Source organism: Poeciliopsis prolifica, unplaced genomic scaffold, assembly GCF_027474105.1.
Source record: "Poeciliopsis prolifica strain line A6 unplaced genomic scaffold, Auburn_PproV2 SCAFFOLD032, whole genome shotgun sequence".
Lineage (NCBI taxonomy): Eukaryota > Metazoa > Chordata > Actinopteri > Cyprinodontiformes > Poeciliidae > Poeciliopsis > Poeciliopsis prolifica.
Window position 1 is genome coordinate 2,387,523 of NW_026562407.1, and position 14,085 is coordinate 2,401,607.

General features: G+C 39.1%; 1 protein-coding gene across 2 annotated transcripts in view; it reads left to right on the forward strand.

The window, feature by feature from the left end:
- slc8a4b (solute carrier family 8 member 4b) overlaps positions 1–10,268 on the forward strand; it is a 91,089-nt gene extending 80,821 nt beyond the window's left edge. The window contains exons 14-17 of one of the 2 annotated variants that reach the window (XM_055050985.1): positions 1,570–1,599; positions 2,057–2,156; positions 3,025–3,297; positions 8,060–10,268. In XM_055050985.1, the coding sequence (XP_054906960.1) occupies positions 1,570–1,599; positions 2,057–2,156; positions 3,025–3,297; positions 8,060–8,439 (783 nt within the window). In that variant the 3' untranslated portion in view covers positions 8,440–10,268. The remainder of the gene's footprint in view (positions 1–1,569; positions 1,600–2,056; positions 2,157–3,024; positions 3,298–8,059) is intronic. The other variant, XM_055050986.1, reaches the window with a different exon arrangement.
- Positions 10,269–14,085: the final 3,817 nt, after the last annotated feature.

The following is a 14,085-nucleotide window of genomic DNA, read 5'->3' on the forward strand; positions in this document are numbered from 1 at the left end:
CAGATTAGGGCCGAAATGATTAATGGGATTACCGTATGGTCCTCATTATAAGGCACCCTGTAAACAAATGGCCTGTTTTTTATCTTTTTTCATGTATAAAATGAACCGAAACAAAACAGTCATAAGTCAGTCAAAGAACAGTACCTATTTCTGGACGACGCTCCTGACTGCGGTCGCCGTAATGTAGCCAAAACATTTTGACAGAGCGCAGTGAGCGTCGGGTGCCACTCAAAACCACGTTGAGGTCAGGAGTGATTCCTTATCAACTCACTAGAGGGCGCTGTTTTACTCAAAAAAAAGAAAATACAAGGTTCTCAGAAAAAGAAGGCACAGTGTTTAATTTTGATCAAATTAAACACTTTTAAGTCCAGAAAATACAGTAATCGTGATTTCTCAGTTACTGTAAATAATTGTAAATTAAATAAATTATGAACTCTAAAATGGTAATTAAGTGAAAGAACAATACATTCAGAGCAGCAATTAAGCAAAAACTGCACCAAAATATAAACATAAGATTTAAAAAGAACAGTTTGTAAATCTACCTAGAACTCATCAAGTTGCAGTTTTAGCTTCACCTGGTTCAAATTCTTAAAAAAATAAAATGTATTAAGCATTTTTCTCTATCCAATTATTGACTGGCAAACCAAAAAATACTCAACATTTATCATTTGCTACAAATGAGCAAGTGTTTACTAAAGTAATGCTGCATTTTAGGCAATAAAATGTCTTAATTAAAAAGATGATTTGTATGTTTTGATGCATTTTTAAAATAGAAAGAGGTTTCATGAAAAATCTGAAATGTGCAAATTGAAATTAGCTATTTTACAAAGGAGCGTGAACAAACCTAGTGTCTCCAAGTGCAAAGAAGTTGGAGACAAACTAAGTTTTAGGTGCAATTCAGGGAGGATGAATGCAAAGAAACTCAATTTTCAGACTATTTCTCAAAACAGATTGAAAAACTGGTTTTATTTTCCTTCCGATTCAGAAATATTGATCACTTTGTGTTGCTCTGTGACATAAAATCCCAATTAAAAATGTGCTAAAATTATGAGGTATGACTACTTTTTCAAACACTGTAAATGGATGATAGTAAAAGATTTGATGGTTAAGCTCATAAATCTCGGCTTGTTGGCATGTAATGAACCATGCAATGTAATCCTCTCTCCTGAGATGTTATTAGATTAGACTCCAAAGGCTTAAAAACCTTATTAATCTTATTTTTCTGTGAAATATCAGACTCTGAAAAGTTGCTGTTCGCTCACTGATCCAAGAAATAAAGACCTGCCAGCTTTCTGCTCAGTTTCATACATATTTCACCTTTATGGATGAAATTAGTTCAGAAACGGACCAATGGTTAAATAATCAAAGCATGGATCATTACAAATGACTTGGCATTTCTTGCAAGCAGCTCACTGTCATCGCGTTTCACTGTGTTGCTCCGTTTGCCATCATTTTGTTTGATTGTATTGTAATAAATCATCTGTGTTTTTTTGTTCACTCATTTATTGTGCCTCATTTGTCCATTTCTGTTGTGTGTGTGTGTGTGTGTGTGTGTTTATGCATGTGTAGAAAGCAGTAAATACTCTTCTTACTGATAAGGTACCTCTCTCACATGCATGCAAAGCTCGTTTTTCACTCTCGTTTTCCATATTTTCCCGTTCGTGACACAAAGTGATTAATTAAATTTTTTTCTTACTTGTACAAAGAAGCATGTTTTAAACTCACATGCAGTAAATCCTGCAGGATTTGACTGAATCAAGATATTTTACTCTTCCATTTTCCCAGCTCCTGTTATCTTTAAGCCCAGAAGAAAAGTCTGAAGGCATTTTTCTCGATTTCTAAAACATGGCATGTGTTAATTAACACATCTTGCACCTCATCGTCCCATCAGTATCTAAATATACTTCTGCCACTTGGGTTGTGAATTTCAGGACTTGAAACAATATTTTTCTCTCTGTGTGTGGCTGCGGGTGAATCAACAACTTGGGGTTATGTCTTTCCTGCTCTGTTTGGTGTGTGTACTCTTGCATGCGTGTTCCCGTGTGTGTGGATGTAGAACACAGTAGATAAGTTGATCAAGAAGACGAATCTGGCCCTGGTGGTGGGAAGCAGCAGCTGGAGGGAGCAGTTTGTCAACGCCGTCACTGTAAGCGCAGGTAATACACGCCGATTCAGTAAATTATTACGCAAAAGCCCATTTATTTTAGGAAGTTTATCACCAAGTGAAGCGCATAATGCAAACACTTTTGGATTAACTTTTAAGATTTCGTCATTCGTACATTTTCTGGTCCAGTTTCATTCAGATTGAGTAGCTGGTTTTCCTCTGAACATTTAAATTAAGGCTCATCTACCCAGAGGACATTTTGCTTCCGATACAGGAAATTTCTTCCTTAAAGAGAAATTTAACCCCAAATCAAATTTTTTTGGAGAGAAATTGTCTAAATCAGTTCTTAAGCATATAGAGTTTATATTAGCTGCTAGATAGTGACAGCCTCAACCGCCTCCACACTTTTGTCAAGTATCTACAAGATTAAACCAGATTAAACAGTCCAGACATGACAACATTTAAGACCAGTGTTTAAGGCAAACTTGTATTTTCTTTTGAAAATTTTAATTCTTTTATTGCCTTAGTTTCAGATACATGAATTTTCAGAAATAATGGCGATGAATAATGATCTTTTTTGCTACTGCTGTATCTATATTATGCAACTTTACGCTAGGTTATTTTAGCTCATCGGAGCTAATGCTAAATTTTAATTGCTAAAATTTCAAGACCAAAATGAACCAGTTAATTATGCCTGAATTCTCAATGAGAGCACCAGGTGGTGGCACAGTTAAGCTCGAATAAGGAAATGTTAGTCTAACTGGGCTACCAGCTACAGCTAGTGTTGCTAAAGCAAGCTAAACTAAGCTAATTTCAAAAACTAAAATAATGTTACAAAGTAACCTTAAATTTAAAAAGTTTATTGGCTGTAATTTCACTGTTATAGGAATTTCATGTTTAATCTCCTGCTTCCCCTGAAGGAGATGATGACGAGGAGGAGAGCGGCGAAGAGCGGCTACCCTCCTGCTTCGACTACATCATGCACTTCCTCACCGTGTTCTGGAAGGTTCTGTTTGCCTTTGTCCCGCCCACGGAGTACTGGAATGGCTGGGCCTGCTTCTTTGTCTCCATTTCACTGATCGGCGTCCTCACCGCCGTCACCGGGGACCTGGCGTCGCACTTCGGCTGCACGGTAGGACTGAAGGACTCCGTGACAGCCGTGGTGTTCGTGGCTTTGGGGACATCGGTACCGGGTGAGATAGCGTGCCATCGCTGTTTTTATTCAGTGTTTGTACCCTCCTACATTTTTGTTTTTGTGGTATTAATTAATTAATGAATAACCCTAATTATTCTCAAAATTCCATCTTCTTTAACTTAGTATGTATGCAAAGATCCTTTGGGGCTGGAAGTGCAGAGGTGAAGTTGTACTTTTCGAAAATTTATTCAAAACTTGCCAAATCTAAAGGTTTCTTTCTTTTATGGTATTTTCACACCTGATAGTCCGATACAGTCGGTTCGCTTTGGGACTAAAGTTGCACCATTTTCAGGTGGTTTGCTTTCACTCTGCAGTGGGTCCAACGATCCAAACCCTGTAAATCACTAGTTCCCCTCCTCGCCTGTGGCGGCGCCACCAAGAACCACGAAACTACACAAAAACCTCAGAAGAAGACGACTTCATTCTTCTCTAAATATAAACAGAAATGCAGTACCACCAGGTTTTGGTCTGACTTTGGCAAAAAGACAGACCAAAACCTCATATCTCCTGCTAGCGCTAGACTCTTGCATTTGTTTCAGCTTTATTTACCCAGAATGCACTGCACTATAGTCCACTTCCTGCTTTTGGAGCGTTTGGTTACATTGACATATACATTCCAGCCGCACCGAGGCGGACCAGAGTGTCCCACGTCCCCAAACGATCCGGACTTTCTAGAGAAACAAACTAGAGTTTGATGAAAGCGAAGTAAACAGAGTTTGTGTGAATAAACTCTTATCGTCTCAACCAGGAAGAATAAGTAAATTCAGTAAAATACAGAAGAACTTGACCAGCTGTACCTTCTTCTACTGTCTCGTCAGATGGGCTGTGGCGCCAAAATATTAGGGTATTTAATTAGTAGAAACTGTATTTTGTATAAATATAACTTCAGGCCTACTATTTGGAGAAACTGGAGGTACAAGAATAAGGTTAAAAATAGATCGGTGACATTTTGTTCAGTGCTTCTCCTTCTCACTCAGCATTGTGTTTAAACAGACACCTGAGTTCTGTGTTTCTCCCAAAGTTTACCTGCGGCAGACACACCAAATGAAAGAAGTGCTTCGTTCCAGCTGTACGAACAGGGAGGCTGAAAATCCAATCTGAGTTGTAAAAAGCAGACTCCATCTCAGGCTTCAGCCTGAGCCGGGCTCCACCCGGAGGGGACTGCTCGTCCCCAGGCTTTAATTCAATTCCCCACCTCATTGCTCTCGCCAGCGGGTTTATTGTTGCTCCGCCGTATGAGTTATAGAAATAGCTCAAGCGCTGCGCTTCCAGGTGGCAGCTTTGATGGTTTCTGAGAAGTCATATCCAAGTGAGCTGCTTCGACAGCCGTGCCGGGACTGGAGACGTGACACGGATTTGCATCTTTTCCCACAAAAACCAGTAATGGTGATTCATTTACGTTCTAAATCTTCTTTAATCTCTTTGTCTTACATGCAGAATCACTCTTGCATATCCCGTCTTTCCCTACCTTCAGTTCTTGCCCTGATGCCCCATCTGGAGCAGTTTGTTATTGTGACTTGCTTTCTCCTGTCTCCTTCCTTCCCCTTTATTGGTTGTTGTGTATCTGCTATTGGTTCATCCATCATTTTGACCTGTGGGCTGCAGAAAAAGGTGATTATAGCTTCCAGTGGGAGAGTTTGCTGCCGTGCTCAGCGTTGTAATCTTCCTCAACACTCATCCTCTCAACCTTTTTAGCCCTGAACTCTTCATAAAGCGTTATTACACTGGATCAATTATTTCGCTTATGAGGACCATTTACTGCAAATTTTCCAATTCGGGGAATGATGGAGCAGTTTTGGATCAGAACGTGGTTGGAGCGTTATTGGGCTCATTTGTAACCATTTGAGTTGTTCGGTACCGGAGCATCAGCACATTAAAACTGGAAGTTCTGATTAGAGGTCCGGAAAAAATAAATAAGAGTATAAGAGATTCCTCCTCCTGGGAATTCTGAATTGATTCAGAAATTGACTTTAATCTGCTCAATTTTTTGCTAATTTATATTTTGAATAATTTTTTTAATATTTTTCTAATTAAGAAAAAGCGAGGCAACTAAACTAATGTAACAGTGATAATTTAAGCTACTGAATTTTAAGCAGAAGCCTGTTATACCATATTTCAACTATAAACTGATCACATTTCATAAAGTATAAAATATTGTAGAATACATTTAAATAATGTTTCAGTTACATAATTTGTATAGTTTGAACAGAAAAAACAGAATCAAATTACTACACAAAAAGATTTGTATTTCTATTTTCTTTTGTGATCAAAGTAATAATTATTGATTATTGTGACAGTTAAATGGAGTAGTCAGATAAAATAAATGTACATTCTGCAGATTTTTTTAATTGACTACTTAGTGAAAATAAATGCAGAAAAAGTTGAATTTGGGAAACAATAAAAGACTTTGTGAAGTAATAAAATGAATAAAGTTCAATTAAATTACCTTTCAAGAGATAAAAACGTTGCATATCAATTTGTAAACTAAGCATTTACATGTAAGCCCACATTAGTTTATAATTCACTTTGTGAAAATATTTTCTAATTTATCCAGGACAAGACTTAATTACATGATCATTTGTTGGTGCTGGAGTTCAGTTCGTATTTCAAACAGAAAAATGAACTGCGACACCATGACTATGTTGATTCATCGTCTATCAAACGCAGCAGCTTTCTCTGCCAGGATCTCACACATCAAATGATTTTTAACGTGTGAGATCCTGGAAGCCATCATTATCTGCCTGAGGTGAACGATTCCTCTTCTTCGATAAGAGTGAACTCTGTCTGTGTGGTTATGTAAATCTCTCCCACCCGAGTGTCAAATCACAGAGATTTCACCAAAAGGATCACAATTCACTCACTCTAGAGGGTGGTTTCATGTTTCGATATGAATTTCAATTAATCTCACTAACATTTAAATGAGAAGCGAGACTCATCGCAGCAGCCAGACTCTAAAAGGGAATAAGCCGATGAGGTCCTACAGTGACTGGCAGCTGTTTCCCAGGGCTGCAAACCCTCAGCTTTAGACAGAATTTCAATCTGATGGAAAAGCTTTCTCCAAGCCACCTGCACCCCTTTAAAAAGTATGTATGCCATCCTGTTTATAGGTAGCAAGAAACTTCACTCTTTTCTTAACCAAAGAACCTTCACTCACTGCTGGATCACCTGAATCTGATAATCCAACGGAGATTATCAGATTCAGGTGATCCAGCAGTGAGTGAAGGTAAACACATCCGAGGGAAGCTGGTCTGATGGCGGCAGTGGTTTGGGTTTGCGTGATACCAAGTGGTCGACGATGATTCAGTATTTGTGGCTGACTCTTTACAACCAGCTTTAACGTAAAATCCAACATTTACTTATTACAAAATAAAAGCACCTGATTTGAATAAACTCCATCCAGGGTTGGTAATTGTGTCTTGTGGATCTTCAAACCATTCTCTCTGTGCTTCGTGTAAATCTTAGGACACCAACTTACCAATACCCATCAGTGGAAGCATCATATACTGAGTTACGTAAAATCTGACTTTCTAGATGTTTAAATTGATGTTTAGATGTTTTCTGACTAAATAAAATCCACTTTGCAGACGAAAGCCAACGACTCATCAATAAGAGTAGAGTTTTGGCTTCAAGACCAAACCATCAGGATCAAATTATGTTTCCTGTGTGATAGTTGATTGGAGAGCTACTTTGACAAATCTCTTTTTCTCCTTCAGCTCTTTTGGGCTCACTTGTTAAATTAATATTCCCAAACATGCTGAGACATTTATGGTTATGTAAATGTAATCACTGCATCACTCTGCTGTTTGGGTGGTTGCACCACATACAGTCCATTTCTATTTCGGGTCATATGGAGATGATGGACGTCCTCAAAAGGCCGGTTGTACCAGAGTGTATTGATACAACTACCTATTAAATTGTTAAATATTATGGCTTTCGCTGCATTCAATGAGTGATTCTCAAAATTAAATATTTAAGGTATTTTCACTGTAATGTTGTTTTAGTTTATTAATACAGCGCTAATTGACAACAAATCAAGAGACTTATTATTCACTCATACATATTCCACTTGATCCTAGTTAAACAGCACAGTAAGATCAGTTAATTATTCAAAGTAGTTTTAAAACTTTCTAAGAAAACCCAACTGGTTGCATCGAGTCGTTGATTGGAGGAAAACGCAGCAGAAGTACAAACTGTCTAATGTTTTTAATTTAAGTTTACTTTAAGTCCAGGTTGAGTTAAAATAAGAATGGACATATTCATTTATGTTTTAATCAAATAGTCATCACTTGTCCTCGACCTTTGACCTTGTATAGAAATGGAATTTTGACTAAGCTTGTCACAGTAATCAATTAATTACATGATCAATAAAATGAGCTTGATCATTTCCATTGGGATAATTATATTCTTTAAAAGGCGATTTTGTTTGAAGGCTTAATAATCCATTTTATTTATTGTTATATTTTGGATATTTAAAATGTATTTCATTTCCGATGTTGTGCGTTTCATACAGAATTAAAGTCTATTTGTTTTTGAAAAGGTGAATTTTCAAAGCAACAATATTACCGTTTATTGAAATAATTTCTGGGCCAATTTATCGTCCAGTAAAATTTGTAATCATGGCGGCTAAACCTTGACACTGAACGTTTGGTCTATACTGCGGGATCCATTTATAGTTTTCTATTAATGTTTGCGTTTTACATCTTCAAATAATTTCCTGTAGACTGCTAACTGAAATATTTATTTCTTTGCTGTTTTCTCAGATACTTTTGCCAGTAAGGTTGCAGCCATCCAGGACCAGTACGCCGACGCCTCCATTGGCAACGTGACTGGCTCCAACGCCGTCAACGTCTTCCTGGGTATTGGTGTGGCGTGGACCATTGCCGCCATCGCCTGGCGCTCTAAGGGCAAGCCTTTCAGGGTGGACCCAGGAAACCTGGCCTTCTCCGTCACCCTCTTCACCATCCTGGCCGTGGTGTGCGTGTTGACGCTTCTCTACCGCCGGCGACCCACGGTGGCCGGAGGCGAGCTGGGCGGGCCGCGGACTTGCAAGTTGCTAACGTCGCTGATGTTCGTCTCTCTGTGGCTAATTTACATCCTGCTGGCTTCGATGGAGGCCTACTGCCATATACAAGCGTTTTAGAAAGAGACCTAACTGGTGCGGAGGAGGCGGGAAACCTTACGACTTTATCTGAAAATGGATTTCATGTCACTCGATTAGGTTTATTTTTTCCCTAAATAAAATGAGTGCACACCCTCATGAGAACCAACAACTCCCCCAACAATGTTGAGACTAATTATTCTCATCTTTGAACCATAAAGGCCCCCCAGTGTATCCAGGAAAACCTTGAAACAGCGTTATCATCAGAGGACCGCTGTTGTTTCGCTATAAAGCCAAACCAGCTGCAGAGGAGATAATCAGCTGAGCTTTGAAGAGAAAAGCAGAGCTGAGAGGAAGGACGAAGGTCAGCGATAAAGCTACAAAAGTCAACAACAAAACCAGAAAGAAGAGCGTCTTGCAGCAGCCGAATGAAAAACGACGGAGAAAAAGGTGAGAGGAGATAAACTGAGCTGCAGAAAACCTCGACAGCCTTTCCTCTGTCATTACACCTCCGTGAAAAAGAAATACCTTGAAATGATTTTTACATTTTCTCACATTACAACCTCAAACTTTAACACTTTTTATTTAGATTATGCACAATTGACCCACTAAACGTTAAGTTTCATATAGAAGTTAAGTCACACCAGTACTCTAGTCTCTGACTGAGTAACTTCTGAAGGGAATTGGACTGTTTATTTATTTACGGGGTGTTCGAGTAAATGGGGTATTGTGCATAGCATCCTTTTCAGATTTTAGTGTGCAACAGATTTGAAATCCATGTATTCTTCTAGTTCATCTTTTCTATTATTTTGTAAAATCCCACTGAAGTTTACAGTTGTAGTGCGACAAAATGTAAAAATGTTCACAAGCTCTGAATGCTTTTGAAAGGCTCTGCGCTGTAGAGGATCAGCGGATCATCACCCTTGAACTCCAACTTTTATCGCCTTTTTCCTCTCACTGCGCTCAAAATGACGGGGCCCTCAGGACATCCTGCACTAAAACCTGCCGGCGAGACGATAAATTAACCCTCTTCTTCCTCTTATTTAAGGATACACTGTGCAAAAATAGCCTCATTACCCAAACCTCCCTGTCCGACTCGTCCCCCTGCCTGCCTTACGTTCCCCATCCTCGCCTTGCGTGTCCAAAATAAACAAAAATCGACGTTGTGACAAGTCGCCACCATCGAACCCTCTTTTAAACTCTTCCCATGTCCCCTTGTCCTCATCCCAAACCACATTTTCTACTCTTTTCAATGGCGTCACGTGTTGATGTTGTTATCGTGGAATTGTAAAAACAACAACAAGTACACAAAAACAGAGCGACTGAAGAGAGACGTGAAGAAACGCGGAGCGGAATAAAAACAGCTGATGAGGATGTAAAAAAAAAAAAAGTACTACACATGGTCACGTAAAATGTTTACACTTTGAGAAACAACAAATCAAACAGTAGCCAATGGGGGACTTCCGTACACCTGAAGGACCAATCAGAATGAAGGATCGTACTGACTGTGATCGTGACGGCAACTGGGAAGGAAACGGTGTACAAAAATCCAAACTACGACCATAACCAGTGTTTGTATTTGTACATGATATTATCAGAAACCTGTATTGATGTGTGTGGGACACGACTGGTGTTTTATTTATGTGAATCTTTGTAGGAGCAAGTTTGAGAAAGTTCAAGGGAAAAATACAAGGCAGCTGAAGAATCACGTGTCTGTTCTGCACCACGGGGCGTTTCTTTGTACCAAACTATAACAAATTGTCACAAATCACTAACACAACCTTTTTAAACTGTGCAGATTTACTTTTTAAACTCCCCAAAGTGCTGGCAGCTGTGGTGAGTCCAACACTACAATTAAATGTGCAAAGTGGTCTGCTGTGTTTTTATGGGTGAATCTGTTTGTTTTGCTTTTGTGAAATTGTTTTAAGCCACATTTCATGTCAAATTAACTGCTCCGACATCCACGTTGCTCTGGAAAGGAAGTGTTGAAGCGCAGATTTTAGATCGGCTCTTGCCCAGAAGCGAGTCTGGAACTGGACAGATGGGGCAGCATATGGTCGGTCGACATGGATTATTAATAAATTCATTCCCTTTGTTAAGCCACGTTACGGAAAGAAAGGAAACGCAGAAATCAAGATTCTTTCCTCCCAACTGAGGACCTTGCTGCCTGCAGACTTCAAGGAAATAAACCTTGAACCCACAGAAAACAAGTTTGCAACGCTGATAAGAACCAGCTAAACTTTGACTAGACCAGCAAGAACAAGGTTCAGCAACTGCATGTATAACAACCCATGTCCTTTAATTGAACCATTATTTGGCAGCAATAAAGGCAGAAACAGCAAATTGTTCCTAAGTTAAAGGTCGGAATAGAGTGAGAGGTTAAGACCTCAAGTTAAGGCTACGCATGTAGAGGTTGGAAGAGAGGTGAGACATCAGCAGTGAAATGCCTCATTTGGCTCAGACACAGAGGAAAATGTTGCTGCATCAGTTAATTGTATATAAAACTAATTATTTTCTTACCAGATAACATATTTCCTACAACCAGTGAAATACTCCAGAAAACCTAACATTTGTTTTGTTGGATAGTTTTTATCATCTTCTTTCAGAAACTACATTTTGAGTTGGTGAGGAAAACAGAAAACATTGTTTTTGTACAATTTCAGTTGTCAGGAATGTTATTGCTTTCGAGAAACATCGATGTTCAATCCAAGGTGGACTGGGGAGGAAATAACTGAGAGAATGAAATAACTGAGACAAAAGAAAAGACAAGATGTCCAAGTGTGATCAGTGTGAAGATTTTGCCACCAGCTGTTGCATTCGGGGCTTTTAGCCGACATCAGGGTGTCCAACGTTTGCCCTAAGGACCTTTTGCTGTCCTTGGATTAAATTTGTGAACTGCAATCGAAGAATTCAAATGTTCTCCTTAATTTCTAATTAAGTAAGCGCTGTTACTGACCAATTAAAATTATGCTACAATGGAAAATAGTTGGTAAAAGTATTGGAGTTTTAACAATAACCACTCTCTTTAATTTGATAATTGACAAGAACGCATCTATCCAGTAATATATATATTTATTACTTTTGACCAGGCAATTTGGTCCAAATGATGACAAATTTGACACCACTGGCCTCCACAGTCTAATTACTGTTCATGTCTTTATTTATCATGTCTTTAGTTTGTCATATGTAAGAGGCTGCTAGAGACCCCCGCACCACCAGGGGGCCCCCAAGAGCACAAAGCTAGCATAATAATGTATGTATAGTGAAAATAACATTGAATTATACAAATTCTATTACACATGGAAAATGATTTCTATATTATATTTATAGTTGCTGCAAAAATAATAGCTGAATCTCTTCCTGGTCATTGGGGAAATATAAGATATGACAATTTTCATTTTCAAAGAGTTAAAACGATGTGATGTCAGCTACTTACACGTGATGCTAATGCTAGTACCTATATCACAGAGTAGCTTAGGAAGAATATAATCACCTGGTGTTGATCAGCTCCAAATAAAGACCAGTTCAGGCCCCAGAAAGGTCTCGGCCGCCCGGTCTTCAGGCTTGTTTGTGTTTTTGAAACATGACTTGCTGATTGGCTGCTTGGCCAGACTCTCTTTCTCAATGACTTAAGCTTCTGTAACCGGTTAAAGAAAAAGCAGGCAGCAGGATAATGATGCTGCTGGCGCCACGGGGCGAACAAGCAGGCTGAATTAGAGAACCCGGCTCTTTAAAGCTGGTAATCTTCGCTGGAGGACGACAGCTGCATGTTGGAAATGCAACAACATTTCTGTCCTTCTGCCTGTTGCTTAGCTGCCAGCGAAACCGAGTCTGGGACTCTGGCTCCGTGTCGCCGTTCCCTTTCATTATCCCCGTTCCCTGTTTCCTATCGAACATCACCGTGTCATTTCTCATTCAGTTATCCTCTCTGTGAAGCATGCGCGTGTTGTAATCTCCTTGGCTTGTGTCTTTGGCAAACATTCAAACACGAGATTAATGAATCTGACCCCCAGGGGTCAGGGGGACAAAAGAGAGGTTATAAATTGGATTATCTGTGTATGTGTGTTTACCTGCCAAGTAATATTAGATTTGTAATAAGTCTGGCTGTCATTCAAAACTGAGAATAGATCTTGGCAGGAGGGTTGAAAGTGTCGGTTTTTATTTCACACTGAGGTCGCCGTCTCTTCGTTCCCTGACCGGCTGACGGTCGCCGCGTTTACGAACACCGTCACAGATGCAGACAGCTAAAACATCAAATCGCTAAAGAGAACACTGAAATTTGTTTGAAACGATCAGAGTTTACAAAATTGATTAAATGTTTCATTAACATGGTTCAAAGTTTTCTAGCCTTGTGATCAGATGCCAGAAAAAGTACCGGTGCAACAGCAGCTCAACTACACCGAGTACTGAGGAAAGGGACGGTAGCCCCTCCACGTCCACAGGTTGCTGCACACTGCCTGTCAGCCGACTTCAAGAAGGCTGCAACACTCTTCTTTTGCTTTGAAAGTAGAACAATTCAGCTGTTTGGAAGCATCTTGTATAGCAAAACGAACAAATCGGTCGTTTTCTGGAAACTGAAGGACCTTCGACCATCACTCGTTAAATTAGCACCATTTTTAAAAATGTTAAACAGCCAATGGGAGACTGTGGTCCACTCAAAGCTTTAGAAATGTAACCCTGGTTGATGACTCAAATTATTTCATTTCACATTAGTTAATGAATTGTTTTGGTTTTGAACTGCGGCTGAAATTGTGACTGAAACTCCGTTTGAGCTCCAGACTGGCTGTTTATTCTGGGGGATGTTTTGTATTTACTCTGGTTTGTCTCATTCAAATGTTGTTCAAAAAACAACTACTAATTGTAGTAAAGATTATTTTTTTTCTATTTTTGGCCAAAACTACCAGCAAAAAATGACAGAAAATAGATATAAATAAATATAATTATACATTTGACTTTTTATTTTTTGTGTAAATGAAACTAAACCTTCATATTTTTTCAAATTATACCATGACATTTTTATATCAGCGTCCATCTAACGAGTTGGGTCCATACGACTGTTCCAGGCGGTCACAACTTTTTAAATCTAGAACTTTTGTCCTGAAAATCACATGTTTTACTAACCCAAGTCAGAGTTTCAATGACATTTTTTTCATTATTTACAGGCACTTTAAAAACAGAGATGGCACCACTTTGTCTGATAACAGCTGGGATGAACCCTTTGCCTTTCAACGTTCAACAAAAAAGTGAATATTAGAGGGGAATGTCATTAATTTAAATAAGCTCAAGCCAAGAAGGACACAATAGCTCAACTTGTCCAGTGTTCATAGTTTGTAATCCTTTGCTTCTTTTCTGGAAGGAAAACAGGAAGTTTTCCAGAGGATTGTCGTCTTTAAGTGTTCATTGGCGGTTTTTATGCGTAAAGCGGCCATGTTGGATTTGGAAACCGCAACGGTTGACTTCTGGGGCAAGTGTAGTCAATTTCTAACTGGGAAATTTATATTGTGGCTTCACACTGTATTTGCAGTCCGGCATGTATCTGATTGAACTGCAGAAAGTTTGCATGGAAAAACCTGGATGGTTAACGAGGGAAGCTGCTGTTATGATTACGTTGCCTTTTTCCAGAGTTTGCATATTTCCAGAAAATTGTTTCTGGAACATTAAGAATCCAGAAGTGACCAAGCAAAGCAG